Raw genomic sequence first — 24,065 nt, forward strand, 5'->3', positions numbered from 1 at the left:
CAGTCAGACGCTCTAAATAAGTTGCTCCTGGGAACTCTTTTTTGTTCAGTGTTCCTGAAATGTCGGCTGACTCATCAGCAATGAAATAAAACGAGTCACAAGTGCTGCAGGACTAGAATCTGCTCCTGCCCTCTGTGCTTTGACAGAAGTAATAAAGTGACTGGAAGAAACGGTCCACACAGAACATCAGCGGGCTGGAGCAATAACTGAGTGCTAGAAATTGCCTCCACCCTCGGCTGCTGTGTTCACAAAAACACCACCGCACTGCTAATGTTGCAGGGTAACCCTGCAAGGATAACGCATCTGCTTCTGGGTTTTGTGGCCAAAATAATTCACCTGGACAAAAAAATCCAGTAGAATAAAAAAATATACTTTTAGGACAATAAATTGTGCTCCGATATACGTGTAGCAAGCCTGCTGTGTTGTTTGGGTGTTGATTGCTAACCTTTATGCCTCCTCTCTTACCATAGCTGGGTTGCCCGTCATTTCCAGTGGAGTGAGGGCACAGCTGGCTGCACTCAGCGATCAACCAGGCCTACAGTGTAAGAGCTGGGGAGGAGAGCAGCTCAGTCTCTCTATGGGCCAGACGTACAGTAGCCTTAGCCGTGTGTTGTGTTTTAATTATGTCAAGCTCCCAGTGAGTAACTGTGACCTCCTGTTTGCAGAGTGGGTTTTTCTTCTTTTGTGTTGTTGAGGTGCAGATTCTTCATTTTTATTTCCAATCTCCCAACATTATCTGTTTGCTGATGCTTTTCTTTTATTTCTGGATTATTTAGGGCGTAGAGGCGAAGTTAGAGCTTTTAATAAAATCAGGATTGAGTTTGTAATCTTTTTCACCTTTTCTTTCACATGGATACTCTACTCTTACTCCCCTCATCCTGTAGGCCAGCGGTCCCCACAGACCGGTTTATACCTGACAATATTTTCACAGACCGGCCATTAAGGTGTCATAAATACAAAATAAAACCAGTATACCAAAAAAAGAAGATTTATTCATTACACGGGGAAAGTCCGAAGGAAACCAAGTTAACGCTAAAAACTGATAAAAACCCAGAAAACCATACACTTCACCCCCGAGCCTCCACTCTCGCAGCCCGGTACCAAACAACTGGCCTGGAGGTTGGGAACCGCTGCTCTACTGTTACTCCCCTCATCCTGTAGCCCGTTTCAGGGCTTGTTCAGGATTCAGACCCAGAAAAGTTTGCATGAAAGAAAGTGGAGATCTTTGAGATATTAACAAGTTATTTATTCTTAAATGTAACTATGAGCTTCAGTATTTGTATTTAGCATAAATCAGAGATGTGCTCTTTATCCCACACTCAGTTTGTTGGGGTCCGATCATCCAAACTCAGGGTACACAAACACGTGGTCTCTCCTACCGTAGTTGGTGCTGGGTGCCGTGTATTTGGTGCTGGACTTGCGGATGATGTTCTCATGGATCTGGTACCATTCATTCTCATTGTTACACCTGGAGAGCAACAAAAAACAATCATGTCCTATAAAGGATAACAATATATTTGTAACTTGTGTTTTTATACAACAAAAGTTCAGTTGGATATAATGGACTTTTGAAATCTAGTTATTTTGCCAGTTACTTTGGGGCGTACGTGCCATCAATCATTGCAATTAAAATATAAAATTGGGGCGTGGTCTACGGGTGGATGCTGGGGTGGTGAGGTGAATGACAGGTAGCAAGGCAGAGCAGCAGCGCTGACATGTCAGAGGAAGTGAGGGGAAATTTTGGAGTTAAATACACGGATAAATTGGAGCAGGTCTTTCTTCCATGTCTTCGTTGGTCTCTACAGCAGATCAGCTGTCTCCATCTCTCCCTCTCTGTTGTCTGTTCTCCTGTCGCACCAAACATCTGTCCTCTGAATCTTCTCTTCTTCTGCATGGAGCTCGAACTTCATCATATTCATTTCAAATCCCTTCCATCCTGCTCACTCCCAGTGTGGATCTTAATATCTTCAGCCGGGCCTCCTGTCTCTTTGTCGGTGTCATCATCTCCAAACGACACACGGCAGCAGGTTCACTCCCATCTTGTAGGCTTCCCTTTCACTCCTGCTGCTACTCCAAAAATGCAACAAAACATTTGTCTGTGTGCAGATCATCTTCACCTGGGCTTCATCGCTGGTATCTTGACAAACCCACTCTCCATTTCGAGTGCTGACCTGCCGCATTTTTGTGCAAACGCATCTTTGGTTCTGTGGTTTTGTTGGAAAATGTAACATCTCTGTTTGTATTGCACACTTCTGTGCACTAGAGAGTGCTGCTCTCGGCCAAATCATACATTTTATTTATTTATTTTGTTTCATAAAGGGAAAACAGTTTTTAGATTAGACCAAAGGTCAGATTAAACACCCGTTAATGGCATCTTTGAGCCATTTAGAGGCCAGGAAATTGCATTTTCACAGTTTTACAGATCGACTGATTAATCAAGGAAACAACAGGAGGAAAGAGAAAAAGAGCAGTAACTAGCAGACCTATTTGCAGATAATACAGTGGATGAGCCACGCTGTGTCAAGCTGCTGGATTTTTGTATTAACATAAAATAGCCCCATCCAATAAAACAACTCGCTCGTTCCACTCTTAATTTACTCGTCTTTCTTCAGAGTGAACGTGTGGATCTACATTTTCCTCGGCTGATTCTAACAAACTGATGATTTCGGTCCCGTTAACGTCACACGATGCTGGAACACAAGCCTGAAAAGGAGACGTCTAACCCCCCGTGAACCGACCCGAGCAGTTCAGCTAAGACTGAGGCATCAAACACACACACACACACACACACACACACACACACACACACACACACACACACAGATCCTGCAGGCACGTTTTCAGAGGTTCAGCTGAGGGGTGGTCCCTAATGCCGAGCATCGACTTTGCGTGTGAGTGAAAGAACAGCTGCTGACGTCACAAACTGCACTGACAGTGAGGCTGTGCAGCCGCTCTCGGTCTCTCTTACAAATAAGGAAAGGAGAGAAAAAGAAGAGGCTGGTGGTGACAGAGCGATAAGAACAGAAGTAAAGCTATAATAAAAATATATGGCATGCCCCACTCTTTACTCTCTCTCCAGCTCGCTTATCTTTAACCTTCTCCTCTTTCTCTCTCTGACCTTTTCTCTCAGCCCAGAAATATTTGGAGTAGGACAAAATGATTTTCCAAAAAGAAAATATCATCTCTGAGCTCTGGGTGTGTTGAGTTTGTGCTGTAAGCTGATATTTTTGGGCACTTTTGCTATTTTAGTTCACTCAAATATGGATTTAAAACAAAGACTTTTAGCTTTAATATCAGGACTTTACCAAAAAAACAACAGTCCACTTATTTCGAGGGTCACATGTACCCGGACATATCAGCATAATCGTAACAAAATATTTAAAAAGTAAACATTTTGTTTACTTTTTAATATTTTATTAAGAACCTCTTACAGGTACCGACCTTCTCCAGCCCAAACTCATTACGAGTGAGTGTTTCCTCCTTTGTAACTCTGCCAGCTTCTGACTGCAGCTGTGTTTCCTGCCTTTAGTTTTCTCCTCTGTAAACGAAATGCTGGCAGGTTTGAGATCAGCTGATTCTTTACCTTCCTAAACCCGGGGTTGCATTTGCAATTTTTTTACTTGGGTCATTGTCCATCTGTCCAATGAAGTGCCAGCAACTAAACCTGAGATCTGTACACTTCATTTAGGATTCATATGTCTGCTTATGTCAACACCAGCGACTCATATCTGTGTCACTGCTTCACCACAGGTTCGAGTCCTGTGCTGTGAGTCTAATCAGGCCATTACTTGCGGTGAACCCTCAGTATTTTTCTCTTGCCTCGTTATCTGCGAGTGCAGACACTTACGTGTACACTTTAAGGACAAAATCTTTCTCCTCTTTGAGCTCTGAGATGGTCTGCAGCACGTCGCTCATGGCCAGGACCGCACAGCCATACGGTCGACGGTACTGGACGTGCGGAGGACCCTTCTTACTGTCATTCAGCAGCATTCGACCTGTAACCAGAAGCGTGTGCGTCACATAATGAGAAAGGCTCCTGTTCCATTCATACGACAGCATTCATTTCTTTCTATTTTAATCTGAATGGTATTTCAGGTTAATAAAGGTGCACATTATAAACTTGACAAAGTTATTCTGTTATTTCAGGCATTTCTGCAGGAATTGTTTCCACCTACATAACATAACTTACCTGTCCTGATAACTTGTGAGACAATATAGAGATCTCTCTTCATGTCTTTGTTACTCAGATCCTGTGAGAAAAAGAAAAAAGTATCATCATCATCATCATCATCATCATCATCATCCACCAGCTTCAGCTTTTCTTACAATTAAAGAAGGTTTGTGCTCTGAGTTTCTGTTCGTAACGTTTATGGACAGAACTCCGATGTGGAGCCAGGAGCTCCTGGATCACATCTTTTGCTGTTTTTTGCAGATGATGGTGCTGCTGGTCCAGTCAGAGGTGATCTCCAGCTCCAGCTGGGGAGGTTTTGCAGCCAAATGCAACACAGTTGGAATGATAATTAACACTTCCACCTTGAGGCGCTGCTTCTCAGCAGGAAAATCGTGGTTTCTAACACTCCGGGAGAGGAATGATTTCCTGCCCCAAGTTAAGAAGCTCAAGTTTCTCTGGATCTTGTTCATGAGTTGAGGAAGATTGGAGCAGGAGACTGCCAGACAGACTGATGTGGATGCTGTACCACTCACTGAGCGGGTAGGTGAAGTTGTTATCGGTCGGTCTATGTTTCTCACTTATGGCTCCCGAGCTAAGAATAAGGCTTCAGAGGAAATTAGCTTCTGACTGGGCAGCTTCAGAGATATTTAGTTTGAGGAGCTTCATGAAAATTAGCCAGTTGTCCTGGGTTTGCTGGGTTTGGGAAGGCCCTGGAAGAGCTGGAGGAGGTGGCCCAGGGAGACAGGAGGACTAAGAAGCTCTGCTTAGACTGCTGCATCAGTGGATTGTTTTATTACTTTTATAAATATGTGTGTAATTTAGACATATATGGACTGATTCCAGCTCGGGTTGAAACAAGAACGCTCAGATTTAACCAGCTTAATCATTTAAGCACGTCTGGTTTCATCTCCCCTGTGACTTACATGTAAATCATGCATTCACCTTATAATACTGACTTCAATTGAGTTTTTGTAATTACTGAAGAATTCAAATAACTGCATCAGTGAACGTTGGGAGCTTTAGTGCAGCAAAAATGCATCAAACGATCTGCAGACTGATTCTGCTGCAGAGCAACAGGGGGCAATGCTTCCTCACTTTTAGATCCTCAGTTTTTCAACTGTTCCCTTCTTAAATTACACGAAACACCATCACTGCACCACGAGTTTCATTAAACGTGTGTGTGTGTGTGTGTGTGTGTGTGTGTGTGTGTGTGTGTGTGTGTGTGTGTGTGTGTGTGTGTGTGTGTGTGTGTTACCGTGAAGAGGGCACACAGCCGGTCCACCTTCTCTGGATTCTTTGGACCTCCGTTCTTGTTCAGTCTCACCATGAACTTCTCACTGAAACAACACAATCAACGGCCACTTTGGTTAGTTTTAGTAAAAACGATTTCTTTCAGTGAGATCAGGTCGTCACCGCCTCTGTGCTGCTTTATCGCTGATATTTGACCTGAGAAAAGGAGATACGGGAAACAGTGTGTGGCGTCTCTCTCTCTCTTTATTCACAGACTCTGCCAGATGGCTTTATCTGGCAGAGTCTGTGAATAAAACTTAAAAAACTTCTGTTTTTCTTTAAATGTTCCTCATATCAGCCACATGTCAACTGCACACGCTGCTCAAGCCTGAGGTTGAGAAGCTCTAACCGCTGGCAATTTACCCCCGGCGCCCTCTCTCCGTCTCCTCGAGGGATTTCTGAAAGAGATAAAAATTCTTTTGGATTTCTGCTCAAGCCTTTTCCCCGCGAGTACCAGCAGTGAGGAAACTCTAAAGCAGCATGTCTCAGCCTTTTTCGCTTCAGGGAACAGCAAAGTATTGTCTGCTGGTGTCAGCGACTCTGTTCTTTTAACCCATATTTATCCAGGGAAACGCGACGGAGCTGACGGGCCTTTGTTCAGCCACGTCGTGCCTCAGACACATTAGAAGATTTCTCAAATCATAAGTACGTCTGACAGGAGCGAGCCGCACATAAATCCACTGATACTCGCTGACTTACTGTCGTGTTCTTCTTGATGCCCGTCAGTCTTAAAGCAGGCAGGTCTTACATCACGCGAGGTCGCCTCAGGCCAGATGCCAGAAAATCGAGATGCGGAGGTACAAAACGGGAATCCAGATCGGGAATGATATTTCGACATCAATCAACAATATCAATATACAAATATTAGCTGACAGGGATATTCAGCCTTATATATTTGAGTGTTAAGCACAAACTAAAGTCTGAGTTTTTGGCTCACAGCGATTATTTGTACATCGGCGATCCTCATCAATGAAGGATCCACAGTCGTAAGAACGTCTTTATGACAGAAACGAGGAAACAGTTTTATCTTATGAGCTTCATGAACAGCCCCAGAGTCTGTAATGAACTGAGTTACATTTAAAAGGATGTTAGATAATTAGATACGAGTCAACATATCCCTACCACAGTCATGCCTGTTTAGGAAAATGATAAACGAGTGACCAAGGTTATATTTTAGCTTCTGATATTTTTACAGCACAGCAGAGAAGTCTGAGTTGGGATGCCTCCAACAAAACGGTCCGGCTCTTCGACTGCCAGCCAGAAAATCTCAATCCACGATCTTCTCCTGGTGGAGTTTCTGAACTGGGTTCAGTCAGCGAAATCCTTTTTTTCTGCCTTCAAAAACTGCTTGAGCAGCTGCCACTTCTGAGAGCACTTACCCACCTAATGAGCCCTTCATCTCTCCATCACCATCCGCTGCACTTCTCTGTATTTCCCATTTGCTTCATGCGCCTACAGACTTATGGGCATGAAAGACGGAGCAGCGAGGGCCTGATTTTCTCTGTCTGTTCCTTTATCTGCTCAAGTTCGGTTTGTACCTCAATTTTACAATGCATAGGACAAAAGTTTCCTGCAAATTAATAAGTGTAAGAAGTAGAAGAGCGATGGAGAACGTGTTCTTCATTCTTCTGGACAAGACCGAGCTGAGAAAAATCAGGACGAACGCTCTGACAGTCAGTCCTGGGCAAAAGGGTTTATGAGACAATGCATTAGAGTATTATCTACTCTCATTTTATTAGTTTTTCAACTGAAGCCATCACTTCGTTAGCACTGTTAAGTAAATCCCTTCCCTGTTTAATATGTTGCCTCCATTCCTGGCTCCTTTTCTTTAGACAACAGAAGAATGAAAGCAGCGATTCTCAGTGAGTCAGTCTCTCTCTGAGCTGCACTAGTAGAATATTTGCAGTCCTGCGTCAGTGTTCAGCACACGTAGTGAGGTGGCAGAGACGATGGCCTTTACATCGGGAAACTTCTCTGCAGCGGTGATAATAAGGGTCTGCTGAAGAGCTTGGCTTCTGACGCACCTGCTTCAAAACACTGAGGTGAGCAATGCTCAGAAATGGCACGGCTGGCTTTCAGCTCAGGTAAAGACAACAGAATGAAGGAATGAAGATGCTGATTATGTGGAGGTTCGAAATGCTGCCGATATCAGCTGACTGTGCAGGGAAGAGAAGTGATCACATTACGAGGTCAATCACAGAGTAGATTGCACATGCTGCCACCTGTGCGACAGATTGTTGTAACAACATGAATCATAATATAAACTCAAAAAATGCAAATTCTAGTTTTTACATGATCTTATTTCTATTGAAATGTTTGCGTGCATGGAGTGAAACCTGCGAGTGATCAGGATGACACGTCGAGCTACGTCGTCACACATCAAACATGCCCTCCCAGCTCACGGGTCTAATGAAGTGCCGGTGCTCTGCATCCACCTGTACGCTCGATTCACTCAACGCTCACAAATTTCTGCCATATTAGTTTGAAGTGAGGAGTTCAGAGCCTTGATGACAAACTAAAACTATTTTCTGCTGCTGTAATAAATCATCTCAAACATGAGCTGTTGGCTGACGATGTGTTCACACACCAATCGTTAGAAATCCTCTAACTGAACTTCCTCATTAACATAAACGGCCCAACTAAATACAGTATCTCATTATAGAACATTGTTCCTCATATAGTCTTTATTGCTCAGCAGATTACCCCCCGCCACATATGATAAGACTCTGAGGTTATAGTGTAAGGTAATACGCAAACAACAACGAGGACCCACAAATCCCTACAACACAGACACACACTGCGTCTGGCTCTTTAAATGGAACAATTTATTCTAATCCCCCAGAGACACTGAGGGCCAAACAAATACAACAAAACACAATAAATATGTATTTCTCCTCAAACAGTGGGACGCTGTGACTTAGTGGAAGATGTGGGGGTGAGGAGGCACAAAGAAAGACTGAGATATGGGTTTTACATTCTGCTCTAAATCCTGTTTTTGTTTCTTTAAATATTGTTGCTGGTTGTTTTTTCATTCAGTCAGAGTTTGATTCAAGGAAGAAAACAATGATATAATCGACAAAATAAGAACATTTTATTTGTTTATATGTTATGTAGGAAGAAGACGGCGTGTTCTTCCCTCATATTTATGCGTGTGTGGTACTGAGGCAGGTTATTGGCTGCTAGTTGGATGGGACCGGTCTCTTCCGGGGATCCTTGGGGATTAAGAGTGTCCAGCTTTCAGTTAGCCATTCCGGGTGTCTCTCATCAATTAGCAGCTGGTTCAGCAAAAGCATTAGAATGTCATTCAGACTGAAGAAGTGTAGTCGGATGATAACAAAGAGAGAGATGGTAGTCAGAACTGAGGGGCTCGAACTACCAGAAGGCAACATTGCAGACATAGAGGACAACTACAAGCACCTGGGATCCCACAGGCAAATGGGAACCATGAAGAGTGGCTGATATCCAGAAATCCTACCAGTGGCTGGACAAAGCTGGACTGAAAGACAGCACAGAGGCACTAATCATGGGAGCACAAGAACAAGCTCTGAGCACAAGATCCATAGAGGCTGGGGTCTATCACACCAGGCAAGACCCCAGGTGCAGGCTGTGTAAAGATGCCCCTGAGTCAATCCACCGTATAACAGCAGGGTGCAAGATGCTAGCAGGCAAGGCATACATGGAACGCCATAACCAAGTGGCCGGCATAGTGTACAGGAACATCTGTGCCGAGTATAATCTGGAAGTCCCGAGGTCAAAATGCTAAGATCCTGTGTGAGTTCCAAATACAGACTGACAAAATAGCATTGTAGCAATAGATGTAGTGATCCGAATGATAGCAACATCAGTCAGAAGGAACACAAGTAGCTGGAGAAGTACCAAGGGTTCAAAGAAGAGGCACTCACCAAACTAGGCGAGTGGCTCCAGCAGATCCCAGGAACAACATCCAAGATCTCTGTCCAGAAGAGCAGAGTCCTAGGAACAGCAAAGACACTGCACAGAACCCTCAAGCTTCCAAGCCTCAGGCAGAGGACCCGAGCTTCAAGGATAAAAGACCGCCCACATCAGCAAGAGGGGAATTTTTATCCACCGAAGTTATTTGTAACTATCCCTTTGGGTGGCAGCAGGAACAAGTGAATGAATCATACACATATGACAAAGACTGTTCACTAAGAGGAGGAGAAACACACACACACGGCTGAATTATTAACTTTATCGCTGCATCAATATGAAAGAGGGAAGATAAACAATGCAGATGCAATCAGAAGACGTCCTGACCTATCCAAACTCCTCCCAGCACACAGATGTGGGTACTTGCATGCATATGCAGACATAAGCTGCTGTACTGCACATTTATGTACGCATGCATGCACGTGTGGGCTTGCAGTAACCCACACACACCCACACACACACATATGCACTTTATGGAAATCCATTACTATTTCCACACCACTGACATTCAGTCTAAATATAAACATACTGTACAGGCAGAAGAGTCTCAGCTCAAGCACAGACAGCACTCACAGCCAGGACGACCTTTGCTTATCAAAGGAAATTTGTCCAAAGACACGTTAATAAAAATCACATATTGAGGCCGCTACCACATCACTGCACCGCAGACACACTTCATGAGGAAGGGAAAGAACAGATTTTTCACCTGTCAGGAGATCCAAACTGGAATCTTACTGCCTACTTTCACTTTCCTGCCTCCATCAGGGACTTGGAAATGCGTCAGTCATGAGGATTTTCTCAATATCTGATAAGAACAGGACAATATAGTAATTTTCTACTTCTATCTCCTACTGCTTAGTCTCCTTCCCCTGATGTACTGAGACCTTTTAGTTTAGTCTTTTTTTTTACTAGATCCATCACTGTGTTATGAGCTTACTGTCCATAAAGCGTTAACAGGAATCAACCACTGTGTCTATAGATTTGTTTTTATGTGAGAAAAGATGAATCAGGTGTATAAAAGTTGGAGATAACCTCGCGTCAGTCCCATGTTTGCGCACTCCTGTTTCTAAAGTCTGGTGAGTCGCTCGCTGTCTTGGACCAGAGGCTGGAGTCCTACATTACCTATAAATGTTACCAAGCTTCAGAAGCAAGCTGTGGAAGTGACAGCGATGGACAGATGTTACGATGAGAGAAATCAGCTACAGAAACATCCTCTGACAGCTGGAGTAGTCCCAGCTGTCACTCAAAGCAGCGTCTACATATTTTTCTGTATATTTCTATTTTATCTGAGGGGTCTGCAGGCACCGACTCATTTCTGGAGCTGATTTCTTTTTTTGGTGAACTCGTCAGATCTGGAAACAAGTTTATTTAATGCAGTAATCACACAAGAGGAAACACTGGATGGAGACGGTGGATTCACCGAAATTACCGCGACCACTCGCAGCCAGTTGCATCTTCAAAGCGATACAATATGATAGTGAGAAAATATGTGAGTCTGCACTCTGTTTGTGTTAATACAGTGATTAACTCTAATAAACTAAATTCAGAGTCCAGACTGCATCTCGTACACATGGAACAGAAACTCCTGTAAATTCCTGCAAAACTGTAAATTGATGTGGATGCTCAAAAATCCTTTTATAGAGGAATATAAGCAACGTACACGGAGATGGAAACAATTCTGTCTTTTCCCCAAAGACATGCGTTGCGCTCACTGTCACAGACTGACTCAGATTGTTTCCAACGTGTCGCCAATCTTTACATTTCTAAGTTAGATTGAAATGATCGTTCCTCTGGCGACCAGCTGGTCACTGCAATCTGTCATGAAAGCACAAATAATTCACTGCAACCACCGATCTTTCTGTGTCGCAACGAGGTTTCTGCTGTATTGGTGCTGTGGTATGATTCACAGCATTAATGCAACCCTTTATTCTTTTTCTGCAAAGTCACACAGACATCCAATTAATTAATATTCCTTCATCATTGTTGCATCGTCTGTATTATTATCAAACATGATAAACCATGCAGTAATAGGTTTTTATGAAACCGCTTTAAACTGCAGAAAAAACATAAACTGGGGAATACATTAAAAGAGTAAAAACTATCATAAATAGAAAAAATAAAAGCACAATAAAAAAGAAACTTATCACACTCTTAAAAACAGAAAAGTTCACTTCACATAAAGGAGGAATCTCTGGTCACCCACTGTTCCCAGTATCTGCTCCTCAATCTGGGACAGAGAAAAGCAAAAGCAGCGACTCACAACCTTCCAGTCAAAGGATTAATATCCAAACACGTGACCCAGCTGAATTATCTTCTATTACTTTCATCAAATTCAGTAGAGTGAAGCTATTTCAATTTAACCGATTTAACGGCTGATTTCACTGCATCACATTAAGCCAGTGATTCTGCACAGGCCTCTAACTACACCTTGCATATATTTACAGTATTATTTTAGATATTCAATCGACTCGAGCGAAGAGACTCAGAGTGAAACAGCCAATTTTCCATGACTGCTATCATGGTAAATGGTAAATAGCCTGTATTTATATAGCGCTTTACTAGTCCCTAAGGACCCCAAAGCGCTTTACACATCCAGTCATCCACACATTCACACACATCCACACACTGGTGATGGCAGCTACATTGTAGCCACAGCCACCCTGGGCGCACTGACAGAGGCGAGGCTGCCGGACACTGGCGCCACCGGGCCCTCTGACCACCACCAGTAGGCAACGGGTGAAGTGTCTTGCCCAAGGACACAACGACCGAGACTGTCCAAGCCGGGGCTCGAAACGGCAACCTTCCGATTATAAGGCGAACTCCCAACTCTTGAGCCACAATCGCCCCATTACACAGAACAGACACTCAACAGAGGAACAACAGCCTGACATTAAAGGAGCTGCTGATAAAAGAGGGGTGGGCTTCTTTGATTTGGTGTGAAGAAGACAAACGCGATTATGTCTCAGTGAGAACAGGATCCTGGGTCATGCCTCGCACAGCATTAGTTCATTTTAATCACAGATGGTTATTAGTCAGCCCTCTCTCCTAACATAAGCCCCTCCCATACAAATACACTGCATTTCATAACTAGTTTTGTTTTATGTTGTACTTGTTTGTAACATATGACAAAAAACATGTTTCCAGTAAACAAACATGCTAAACATATTTTAGTAAGTAAGTGAGTAATTTTTTTTTTTTACACAAGAATCAGTCACAAAATGCTTCACTGAGGTATTAAAACAACGCAAACACAAACGTTTACTGAAGGATCCCACGATTAACGAGTGCAAAGAGAAGCTTGTGGAACAGCCCACTGTGACAGGCGACAGCTGTACGTTCAGCCCATCTTAGTTTTCAGACGGGAACGTGGCGCCACAAGAAGACCTCTATCTGCAAACATACGGATCCAGTTTGGAGATAAGGATGGAGAAGATCGCGATATGTGAGGCCTCACCTCGTAACGCCACAACAGTAAAATCCAAGATTTCAAACTGATTTTAAACGTAACCAGAAGCCAGTGCAGCGAGTTACCTCGAATCATAATCTCTTCCCAAACCAACCACACAAATACGCTCAAATGAATGTTAAACTGAAGCCTTAATGACGCAGGACGGGGACCTCAGGCTTTACAGTGAAATTCCAGCATCTGACTTGTGCCTCCATCACTGCCTAAAACATGCAATCACTTTTCACACAGGTGTAGGTTTGGCTCTTTCTTCCTTAACAATAAAATTACTTGAGTTATCTTTTTCTAATATTTAAATTTGTTTGATGATCTGAAATATTTAAGTGTGACAAACATGCAAAAGGGAAGGGGACAAACACTTTTCACACCACTGTAGCCACCGTGTCAAGGTGTTGATGCCTGAACAAACACAGTGTGTAACAGTGGCACCAACAATCAACACTGATGTCCATGATGAGGATCCCTCAAAGCAGTGAGTAAAAACTACATGTCTAGAAATGAGTGAAACAGTCAAAGTCCAGCATTCGACTTGAACCTCAGTCTTCTGGGTAAAATTCCAGCATTGATGCTGACAGCAGGTCAAGTTTTTTACATAAGGAGGAAAGTAGCAGAGCTGTCTGCAACTCTTGAGGAGCGGAGACTCGGACAAACTAAGTGCAAACTGTGCCCAGGACAGACACAACTGCATCAAACCACCAACACAACAGCGGCTCTTTCCAAGTGTCTGCACAGACAGCCGGCTAGCAAAGAGCCCAGTGTGGTTAAAGCCGTCTGCCGAGCCCAGCAGCCAGAGCCTGAACCTCAGCAGTAACAAAGGCAGCGGTGAGCAGTCAGGATGGTTTCTACCTGTTCGTGTTTTTAGAGTACAATCACCATGGCGATCACTTTGAAGTCTCTTTGAGCTTCTTCTCATCTTTGCTTTGAGCCGTCGGCTTCGTGTTCTCACTTTGTTTTTCTTGGCAAACTCTGTACTTTTCGGTTTTACATTAAGAATAAGAACTAATTGAAATTCACACCATCTGCCTCATTTTAGCCTTTGTGTTTACAAGAAATTACTCCAAATGACTCCATCCTTCATTAGCTATACCCACTTATACCCACTTAATCCTGTAGAGGGTCACAGGAGGGCTGGAGCCAGTCCCAGCTGACACTGATGGAGAGGAAGAGTGCACGATGGAGAGATGCTAGAGAAGGACAACCATTCACACTCAGATTCTCACCTACCTGCAAATTTCTAATTGCAAATGAACCAAACAAACACAACTTTGGAGTGTGAGAGAAAAGATTCACAGACACAGAGCTCAGCATGAAACTGTTTAGTCTGCTTATTGCTAAAACACCAGTTTTGCAAAATCCTGATGAAACACTTCGACCTGAACTCAAACGAGAAATCTGCAAACCCCAAAGCAGCAATCTGATGAAAGGCGCTTAAGCTTAAAAGGAGGAAATTTGAGTCTTCTGCTTCCTGAACTTTTAAAAACTGAACTGTTTTTAAAAAAACGTTATTACTTTAGATTTCCTGACAATAAAACACTGTTTGCTGATGCCCAAAGCATGTAGGAGTCTTCAGTTTGCCTGTGGCGACTGCGAGGAGGGAAGAAAGGTTTCAGCTTCGAGTCAAAAAATCCCCACAGAGACACTGGGATGACTTTTGGGATGAAAACCAAAGAAAAGAGACGTCGCCTGCTGAGATCTAACCACATCACAAACCTCAGCCTCCACCTCAGAGGGATCCACACAGGCTGGTGCTTTAGTTGCACCGATCAGAGCTCCTCTCAGGGCAAACAGTCTCAGCAGCTGAAGCATTATTTAGAACGTTTCAGGCAGCTGTGACGCCGTCTCCTTTTCTGTCTGCAGTGCATGCTGGGAGTGTGAGTGAGTGTGTGAAGGTGGTTGTGAGCGTGTGGAGCTGTGGAGAGAGTTCGGGACGTTTGGACTGCGCTTCTTCTTTTGGATTTTCACGGCTACGTCCAAATTCAAGGCTGATTACATCACAGCTAAGCGATGAAGGCTGTCCAAATTCCTCCAAATGCAGTCTACAAATGCGTGCTCCTGTTCCCTGGATTTAAAGGACGGGTCGGGTGTATCCCTCGTGGCCCAGGATTCATTGCAAATCTAAGGTTGAAGAAATTTCTGGGAAAAAATGGTGGACGGTTAAAGCAAAACTTTTAAAAGTAAGTACTGAGTAGAGAGATGAGCTGGAGGTAAACAGATTTGAATGTTTTGAAAGTCAGGCACTGAGGCGTTTATTTAGTTCCTGTGTGTAGGATCGGGGAGCTGTGACTGTACATATGTTAAACTGTCTCTTTGGTTATGTTTGTAGATGAAAAATGAAACCAATAAAGTTTGCTGAAGGTCTCCTCTCCTCTGTCATCTGAGCATCTCAGAGGAGCAGCTCTGGTCATTAGACTCTAACGCTGAGTCAGACTTGGCTGTGAAAACAAGCTGCCAAGGTCAACTTATTTCTGGACTGTTGGTGTGATGGGAGGACGGAGCCTATTAGCTAGTTTGTAATGATGATACAGAGAGAACCAGAATGGGGAAAAGGGGCTGCTCACCGAGCTTCTTTCTTTCCCTGGAGGGAACACGTTCGCCTCGCTCAGACATCACACAGAGCCAAAAACGTCCTGTCTGCTAAACATCAACATCCTCACAGACTCAGCTCTACATTTATTTCCCCCAAACACTCATAAACGTGGCCTTTATCAGCCTCCTTATTGACATTACTGCTTCTTCATGTTGGCACTGAGATCTCTGCACGAATGCATAATTGATGGGTATTCGTCAGGCGGTGGTGTGGGGGGGGTCATGTAATATTTACAGCAGCACACTGTGGCGTGGTGCTGTAAAGGTCCTGGGTTTGAATCCAGCCTGACTAGACTTTGTCTGTGGACTTTGCTCTGCCTGTCACGGTGTGTCTGGCTACTCCCACCTCCAACAGTCCAAAGCCAAGCGTGGGGTTCGGCCGTAAAACACTCGAAACAAACATCTGTCGTCTCAGCACAAAGCCAAACTGCTGCTCGCTGATCTTCACCTGGTAACTCTTCCCTCCCACCCAGAGTCTGTCTCAAGTCCTTCCTGAACTCTTCACAGCATCCTTCTGTCTTCAGCTTCCACCACATTAATCCTCGGCTCCTCGCTTCCTCTCCTTGGTGTCTAAAGTCATCCTACAGTCTACCATCCAATGCCGAACACCCGCCTTCTCCCCGACACCACCTTGCAGTCTCTTAGTTTGCTCTTCTACCTAAGATACCTTCCACCTGTGTGCACCTTCCTCCGCCCTATCTTCCTCCCTCTTCATCCAACTTAATCCAGAACTCTTCTCACTGTTCTGACTCACACCCAGCTTGTGGGTCATTATTAACATTCAACATCAGTCCTGCGATTCCCAGCTTCAGCCTCATGATCCTGGCAGACCGTTCACATACTCTTCCATTAAAGCCGATTAAAAACTTCCTCTGGCCTCAGATACACAACAGAAACTAAATGTCAACATCATCAAATTGTTATTTATTATTTAGTTATGTGTTTTCAAACAAAATGAAATCAAATCAAATCACTTTTTATTGTCACATCACATGTGCAGGCACACTGGCACAGCACATGCGAGTGAAATTCTTGTGTGCGAGCCCCACAAGCAACAGAGATGTGCAAACACAACAACACAAACGAGCAAAATACAAGAATGGCCAACCTGAAACTAATAAATATATGTACAATATATAATAGTGTATGCATTTCTGGATGTGTATACTAAATATTTTCCTACGTGTGTGTGTGTGTGTGTGTGTGTGTGTGTGTGTGTGTGTGTGTGTGTATACACATTTTTACAAATTAAATAGTAAAAAAAATAAAATAAAATAATAATAATAATAATAATAATAATAATAATAAAATATATAAAATATACAGAGTTGAATATGTGCAAAACAAGTGGCATTTATATACAGTGTGGAGTGCATAATGTTGAAGTTCCAGTAGTGAAGCTGAGGTGTCTATGAAGTGTTCAGCAGTCTGATGGCCTGATGGAAGAAGCTGTCTCTCAGTCTGCTGGTACGGGACCAGATGCTGCAGAACCTCCTTCCTGATGGAAGCAGTCTGAACAGTTTATGGCTGGGGTGACTGGAGTCCTTGATGATCCTCCCCGCTTTCCTCAGGCACCGCTTCCTGTAGATGTCTTGGAGGGAGGGAAGCTCACCTCCAATTATCCGTTCAGAGCACCGCACTACTCGCTGGAGAGCTTTGCAGTTGTAGGCGGTGCTGTTGCCATACCAGGTGGTGATGCATCCAGTGAGGATGCTCTCAATGGCACAGTGATAGAAGGTCCTGAGGATGCGGGGGCTCATGCCGAATCTTTTCAGTCTCCTGAGAAAGAAGAGGTGCTGCTGGGCCTTCTTCACTGTTTTGTTTGTGTGTACTGACCACGTAAGATCCTCAGCCAGGTGTACACCAAGGAACCGGAAGCTGCTCACTCTCTCCACAGCAGCGCCGTTGATGGTGATGGGGGTGTGTACTTCTCTGCACCTCCGGAAGTCCACTATCAACTCCTTTGTCTTTGCGACGTTGAGGGTGAGATGGTTGTCTTGACACCAGTGGGTCAGGGCGCTGACCTCCTCCCTGTAAGCCGTCTCATCACCGTTGGTGATAAGACCCACCACTGTAGTGTCGTCCGCAAACTTCACAATGATGTTGGAGCTGTTAGTGGCTGTGCAGTCGTAGCTGTAGAGTGAGTATAGGAGAGGGCTCAGTACACACCCCTGTGGAGCACCAGTGTTCAGTGTGATGGGGGATGAGGTGATGCTGCCCAGTCTGACCACCTGGCGTCTGTCAGACAGGAAGCTAAGGATCCAGCTGCAGAGGGAGCTGCTCAGTCCTAGATCCTGCAGTTTCCTGTCCAGCTTCGAGGGAACGATGGTATTGAATGCTGAGCTGTAATCTACAAACAGCATCCTCACATACGTGTCTCTCTTCTCCAGGTGTGACAGGGCAGTATGTAGTGTCAGGGCTATGGCATCATCAGTGGACCTGTTGTGGCGGTATGCAAACTGTAGAGGGTCCAGTGAGTCGGGTAGTGCAGAGCAGATGAAGTCCCTGACCAGCTTCTCGAAGCATTTGCTTACGATGGGGGTCAGGGCTACAGGTCGCCAGTCGTTCAATGAGGAGATGGTGGAGGATTTGGGTACAGGGACGATGGTGGCCATTTTGAAGCAGGCTGGGACTACAGACAGAGAGAGGGAAAGGTTGAAGATGTGCGTGAACACTCCAGCCAGCTGAGCCGCGCATGACCTGAGGACGCGGCCGGGAATCCCGTCCGGACCAGTAGCTTTGCGTGCGTTCACCTTCCTGAAGCACTTCCGCACATCCTCCTCAGACACAGTGTGCGCACTGACGTCATCCGCGGTGCGCACACTGTCCGGTCTCATGGTGTTCGCTGTGTCGAATCTAGCGTAGAATACGTTTAGATCCTCACACAGAGAGGCCGTGGTCTGCGGTGTGCTGGTTTTCCCTCAAAAGGAAGCTGTATTACTGAATGTGTGTTAGCGTTTGGTTTATTTAAAGGTTTCTAACCCGGATCGCTGTGACTCACACATGCAATCATCAGTGATTCACTCATCAACAGATTCAAAAGATCAAATTCCCAAAATACGCAGTGAAACTTTTTCATATGTCAGCCTGTATTCAGAACTTTTTATAGCACTGAGTAGGCCCAGAACAAAAAAACAGCGAATACTCGGAAAAATAAATGAATATTCTCATGACATTTTCTATTTACGGCTTTAAAAAGCAACTATTGGTTGAACAAGTTTAATTTGGATTTTCTCTGATCCACACTGGATCAAAAGTATATAAGTCTAATATATACATACACCTACAGCAATGTTTGGTTAAGGTTAATATTAGCCAGGTTATCTCTCCCTAAACAGAGAGTGGGATCATCGTCCTGCTGGAAAACTCAGCTGTGTCCAAGTTTCAGCTAACGGTTGACTTGAGATGACGTTGAAGAATTTGGGCCAGGCTAAAACATTAAAGCCCCACCTGACAACATCAATGAAGAAAATCACAGGAATTCATATTAAAATTTCAATAAAGTTTAAATATCATTTCCTCTTACTTGTTGGGTGATAACAGCCTCCGTGCTCACTCGGTGTGATCAACACACTGATTTCTAACCAAAACATGGCCACAGTGTATTTATTACAGTCCTATAACTTATTTATTACTGTCTCACTTCAAAGCATCATTAACTTAACAATTTTCCCCACTCATGTCACCAGAGGGGCTCCACAGAAAGCAATTCAGTAACATATGAATGTCATTATTGGGACACAGGGTCACTTTTTCAGGGTCACATAGAGCTGAGGTCGTCTCCTTCAGGTTAGCATCCTAGCTTAGCGTAGTTACAGACTTTTTGTCTCTGTAAGCGTCTCCTTGCATCTCTTTCCTCTTTGCTCATTTGAAGGATAATTGCATCTCCTGCTGTGCTGCTGACATTCAGCTTTACCTGCTGCTGATAATCAGGGTGTTTCTCCTGTGATGGCGTCGTGTCACAATGTCAAGAAACCAAACATGGGACTGAAAATTCTGGCTGTTGTCCACAAATCAATATTGAAGTTATAAAAGAATAAAATGGCAATGAATGCTGATTGGTAGGATATTTATTTATTGTGAGAGACTATTAATGTTAAATTAAAAAATAATAATTATTATAGTGAAAAACAAACTGTTGTGGAAAATGTTTCTATGCAGTTTGACTTGACCGAACAGCAACAAGCTTTACAGCACAAATATGAAAAGACTAATCATCACAGAGCCGGTGCTGCGAAACATCAAACGAGTAAAGAGTGTCACCCACACTTTTTGGAAATCTGCACCTCTGTGCTCGACTGTTCAGCTGCCACCTACCTGAGGGTCTTTCCCTCTCTCAGGTCGTACAGGGAGAAGAATATGTCCGTGTCCTCGCCTATGCTGTTATAGGTGAAGCTCTTCAGGTTGACCAGCAGGTGATGAGGTACTGGAACTCTACAAGGTTCCCCATGTCTCTGCCGGGCGTTGTCGCCCTAAAACACACAAAAAAAGCAGCCAAACAAACAAAATATATAAATACACATATTAGAATACAAAGACATTGTGTGACAGTCTTAGTAAACATATACACCAAAGCCTCCTGGCTGAACAGAAACATCTGTAAACTATGAAATCTTCTTAAAATATACCGTTTTTATTTAACTTTAACTTGATGTGTAAGTACATAAAAAGGTTTTTACACATATTACTGCTCAAAAACATGCATCAAATTTCTGGTTCTTTAGCATCAAAGTGATGCTGCTGCAGTTTAAATCTGCACACCGTCTCAGCGTGATGCCTAAGAGTCACACTCACACTCTGTGATGAAAGTATCAGCATTAGTAGGATAGAGTGCTGCAGAGCACAGCTGTGGGTCTAAGCTTGTAAATACTGTAGAACATAACTGTTTAAATGCTTTGAATTCATATCTCCATTTATCTTAATGATAAAAGGCACGAGAAAAGTTTCTTGGTGACATGAATGATATATGGAAATATTTTCAAGGATTCTCTTTGTGACCCAGTTCAGGCTCTTTACTCTGTAAAATGTACTCCTACTCTTACTACTACTACTACTACCACTACTACTACTACTACTACTACTTTGTAGCAGTTTTTTCTGCTGGAAGTATCTTAATTGTGTCCCATAAATCTGTTTGGGCCTCTGAAATGAGAAGTAAATGAGACACATTACTGCAGTACGTCCACGTACCTGTGTGGTGCTCTGCTGTACGCTGTGTCTGCTAGAAAGATGCTGCGAAAGAGAGACACACAAACTATTAGCTGAGGGGTCGATCATCTCTCTCCTCTTATTGTTTCCTTTTTCCCTCCTTGGTTCATCATCATTCACTGTTTCCTCTCCTCCTTTCCCTCTCCTCCTTTTGCTTCCTATTTTCACTTCGCCTTTTCAGGTCTCTAGCCTCCTTTACTATCCTATGTCCTTGCTTCATTTCTCATTTATTGTTTCCTCTTCTTCACTGTCTGCCCCAATGACTGTCATTGGTCGGCCCTCCTTTTTTCATTTCCTTCAACACTCAGTCCTTGCTTCTTCTCCTTTAGCATCTCCTTCTTTCCTATTTTCTCTTTGTTTCCTTTCATTTATTAACCTCTTCTCATTTTGTTTCCTTCTTTTATCTCCTTGTCAGTTTACTCCTTTTTTCACCATTTCCTTGCTTCCTTTCCTTCTCTATCGGCTTGTTTTTCTCCTTCATTGTCTAATCTCCTTTGTTATTTTTTCTATTCTCTTCTTGTTTCCTTTTCTATCCTATCTTGCTTTCCTATCCACTCTCATTTATCTGTCCTATCCTTACTGTATATCCTCTCCTTCACTATACTCTGTCCTTGTTTCCTCTCCTTTTCTGTATTCATCTGCTTTCTTGTCTGATTTCATTTTCTCTTCTCGTTTCCTCTTCTCATCTCCTTCTTGTGTTGTCTCCTCGTCTCCTCTCCTCTCTTATCTACTTTATCGTGGTCCATTCCCTTCCCCTCATTGTCAGAAGATAAAAATGCCCCAGAGATTCATTACTCCGAGTTGTCTCCCTAAATCTCTCGAGTGTCTGTGTGAGACGAGAAGCAGCAGGAAGTAAAAACCTGTTTGATGAATCCGGGTAATGACTGTCAGCTGAAAGCTATCTGCAAATATTACAACCTGAGGAGGGAATTAAACGATGGCAGCCGTATCTCCTCATCTTCTTTATATTGAATTTTTAAAACCTGCTATTAAAAAGGTTGGGACAGTCGATTAAAATAAGGTCATGCAATAATTTAAACAAATTGTTTCTTAGCGCTACTCGAGCACACAAAGCTCTTTACACAACACGTGTCAGTCACACACATCTTGGGGTGTGTGTGCGACTCGGAGTTCTCCTTCTTCAAGGATACGTTGGTGTGCAGACTGGGAGAGCCAGGAATTGCACCAGCAACCTGCAAGTCACTAGCTGCCCTGCTTTACCTCAATCCTCACTGGATTGACTTTAGATTGTACAAAGACAAAATATCAAAGTTAAACTCAGCTTTATTGCTTTTTGGATAAAGACAGCAACATATTGCAGACTCGCTGGGACAGGGCAGGATTTCCTCTTGAGGCACTGAGACTGGTTACTGTGATTCTGAACGCTGAACATTTTTCCTCTCTTCTGTGATAAACGCTTTTATAGCTGCTTTTCTGTCATGTTTCCAGGCTCATAATGAGCCAAATGTTTTCAGTGGGTGACATTTCTGGATTGCAGACGCGCCTACAGAGACGCTGTCTTGCTTTAAATAATCAGGTCAGTGTGTGCAGAAGCTCAGGCCTCAGACTGTCTTTGCATGCAGCCTGCTGTTTGGCTAAAAGTGAGCGCGGCCTCAGAGGGCGAGGAGCTGAAACTTCAGGATGAACCCGAGGTGATGCATCAACGCTCGGTATAAGACGAGTAATGATTTATTTTCAGCTGTGAATGATGCAAAGCTCCACCAGCAGTCCAAGAATATAAACACAGAGCAGCTACCAACTAATTCGAATTGCTAAACTCTCACACGCACACAGACTGACAGAGCCAATCATGTTATTACTGTTACCTGTTTCCTGTGTGTGTTTTAAGCATTATGCAATTTTTCCACATTTCTTTAAACATGCGAATATATTTCAACACTTATCTCTTTAAATTTCAACATTTTAATATGTTGTCATAGTAGGATTTCAAAGTCTGCTTTTAACCTGCATATCAAGGCTGTAAGTTAACTCTCAAATAATCCATCCGTCCATTTTCTTCCACTTTATCCAGTTCAGGGTGGAGGGGGAGCCTATTTGAGCTAATCTGAGCTTGATGTGAGAGGTGGGTACACCTGGACAGGTTGCCAGTCTGCTGTAGGGCTAATCATTCACACCTGACCCCGCTAACTGCACCTCTTTGGGCTGTGGGAGGAAGCCGGTGTACCTGGAGAGGACATGCAGTCCACACACACAGGATCCAAACCCAAGATGTTTTGGGTGCACGATGCTGACTGTTAAATAATCTCCATTACAGTCATGTGTCTATTTCAGAAGTTTGGCGGTGTGTGTGTAACAGCCGATTAACTGCTAATGTCAGATGTGCATTTGCATGCGACTGTTGGAAAGTTTCCTCTCGCTCACATTGTGTTCTCGTTGCGTGATTGTTTTCCGCCCGTGATGAATCTCGCACTCTCCTGCTGCTGCACTAATGCAAATTCATCACTGAGATCATTAAAGATGAATCTCATCACATCTTCTGTTTTCCTTCTTCATCTCGACCTTTTCAAATGTCACATTTAAAAACATTCATTTCCACGACTCAAAAACAAATCAATCAGCAGTAACTTTGTAACTTTCTTTCTCTGCCCTTCTTTGTCTGTTTGTTACCAGAAAGAACTCGCGGTTCTCTCTCATGCTCACTCTTCCTCATCTTCGATCCAACCATCTATAACTTAACCTTTTTCTCACTCCCTTCCTGTTTCTCCCCCTTTCTCACGTCCCATCTCCAGATCGGTCTCCAAGCAACAGAACAAAGGGGAATCACCAGGACTACGGTGTTTGGCTGGTGAAGCTATTTAAAGCAGGACTGATGTAAGAAAGGGAACATCAAGTATTACCGACAGACCATGAACAACAAAGAATGCGTCTCATGCTGCAGCACTGCACACTACCATTAATAGGCTAGAGTTATTTAATAGTTACATATTTTTTAAAGCAGCCTTGGAAATGTGATGCAGGTTATAAGTTATCCACAGACTCCAGTATAACAAAGATAAATACTTCATTTTTAGTATTTCCAGCAACAAGTTTAACCTTCATGAAATACGTTTGTGAGCATGTTTTGTTTCAGTGTTTAGTTTTTGGTTCGCTTCTATTGCTTATTATAGCCTACACAATCTAATTGTCCTGAGTGCTGCAAATCACAGGTTAAAAAATCTTGACAGGATTTTGTCTGCGGCATTGTCTTCATCTTTGTTAATTAGTTTGCTTTACACCTGTTGTCTGATCGACCAATCACATCACAGCAACTCAGTGCATTTAGGAAGTCTGACATGGTTGAGAAAATCTGCTGAAATGTAAAATTAGCATCAGAATAAAGAAAGGTGATTTCGGTTCACGTGCGTGGTTGTTGATGCCAGACGGGCTGAGCTGAGT

General features: G+C 43.5%; 1 protein-coding gene across 10 annotated transcripts in view; it reads right to left on the reverse strand.

Moving 5' to 3' along the window:
- Window positions 1-24,065, reverse strand: part of LOC146575107 (dedicator of cytokinesis protein 3-like) — a 240,693-nt gene that overhangs the window by 43,782 nt on the left and 172,846 nt on the right. For all 10 annotated transcript variants that reach the window (XM_085275298.1, XM_085275297.1, XM_085275293.1 and 7 more), the window contains 6 exons: window positions 20,652-20,693; window positions 19,779-19,933; window positions 5,427-5,508; window positions 4,190-4,250; window positions 3,848-3,995; window positions 1,380-1,468 (listed from right to left, as the gene is read on the reverse strand). In XM_085275298.1, coding sequence (XP_085131424.1) covers window positions 1,380-1,468; window positions 3,848-3,995; window positions 4,190-4,250; window positions 5,427-5,508; window positions 19,779-19,933; window positions 20,652-20,693 — 577 coding nt within the window. The remainder of the gene's footprint in view (window positions 1-1,379; window positions 1,469-3,847; window positions 3,996-4,189; window positions 4,251-5,426; window positions 5,509-19,778; window positions 19,934-20,651; window positions 20,694-24,065) is intronic.

This window comes from Mchenga conophoros, linkage group LG5 (genome assembly GCF_057382185.1).
Source record: "Mchenga conophoros isolate Kocher_MC1m ecotype Shallow Benthic linkage group LG5, M_conophoros_male_GT1.1, whole genome shotgun sequence".
Taxonomy (NCBI): Eukaryota; Metazoa; Chordata; class Actinopteri; order Cichliformes; family Cichlidae; genus Mchenga; species Mchenga conophoros.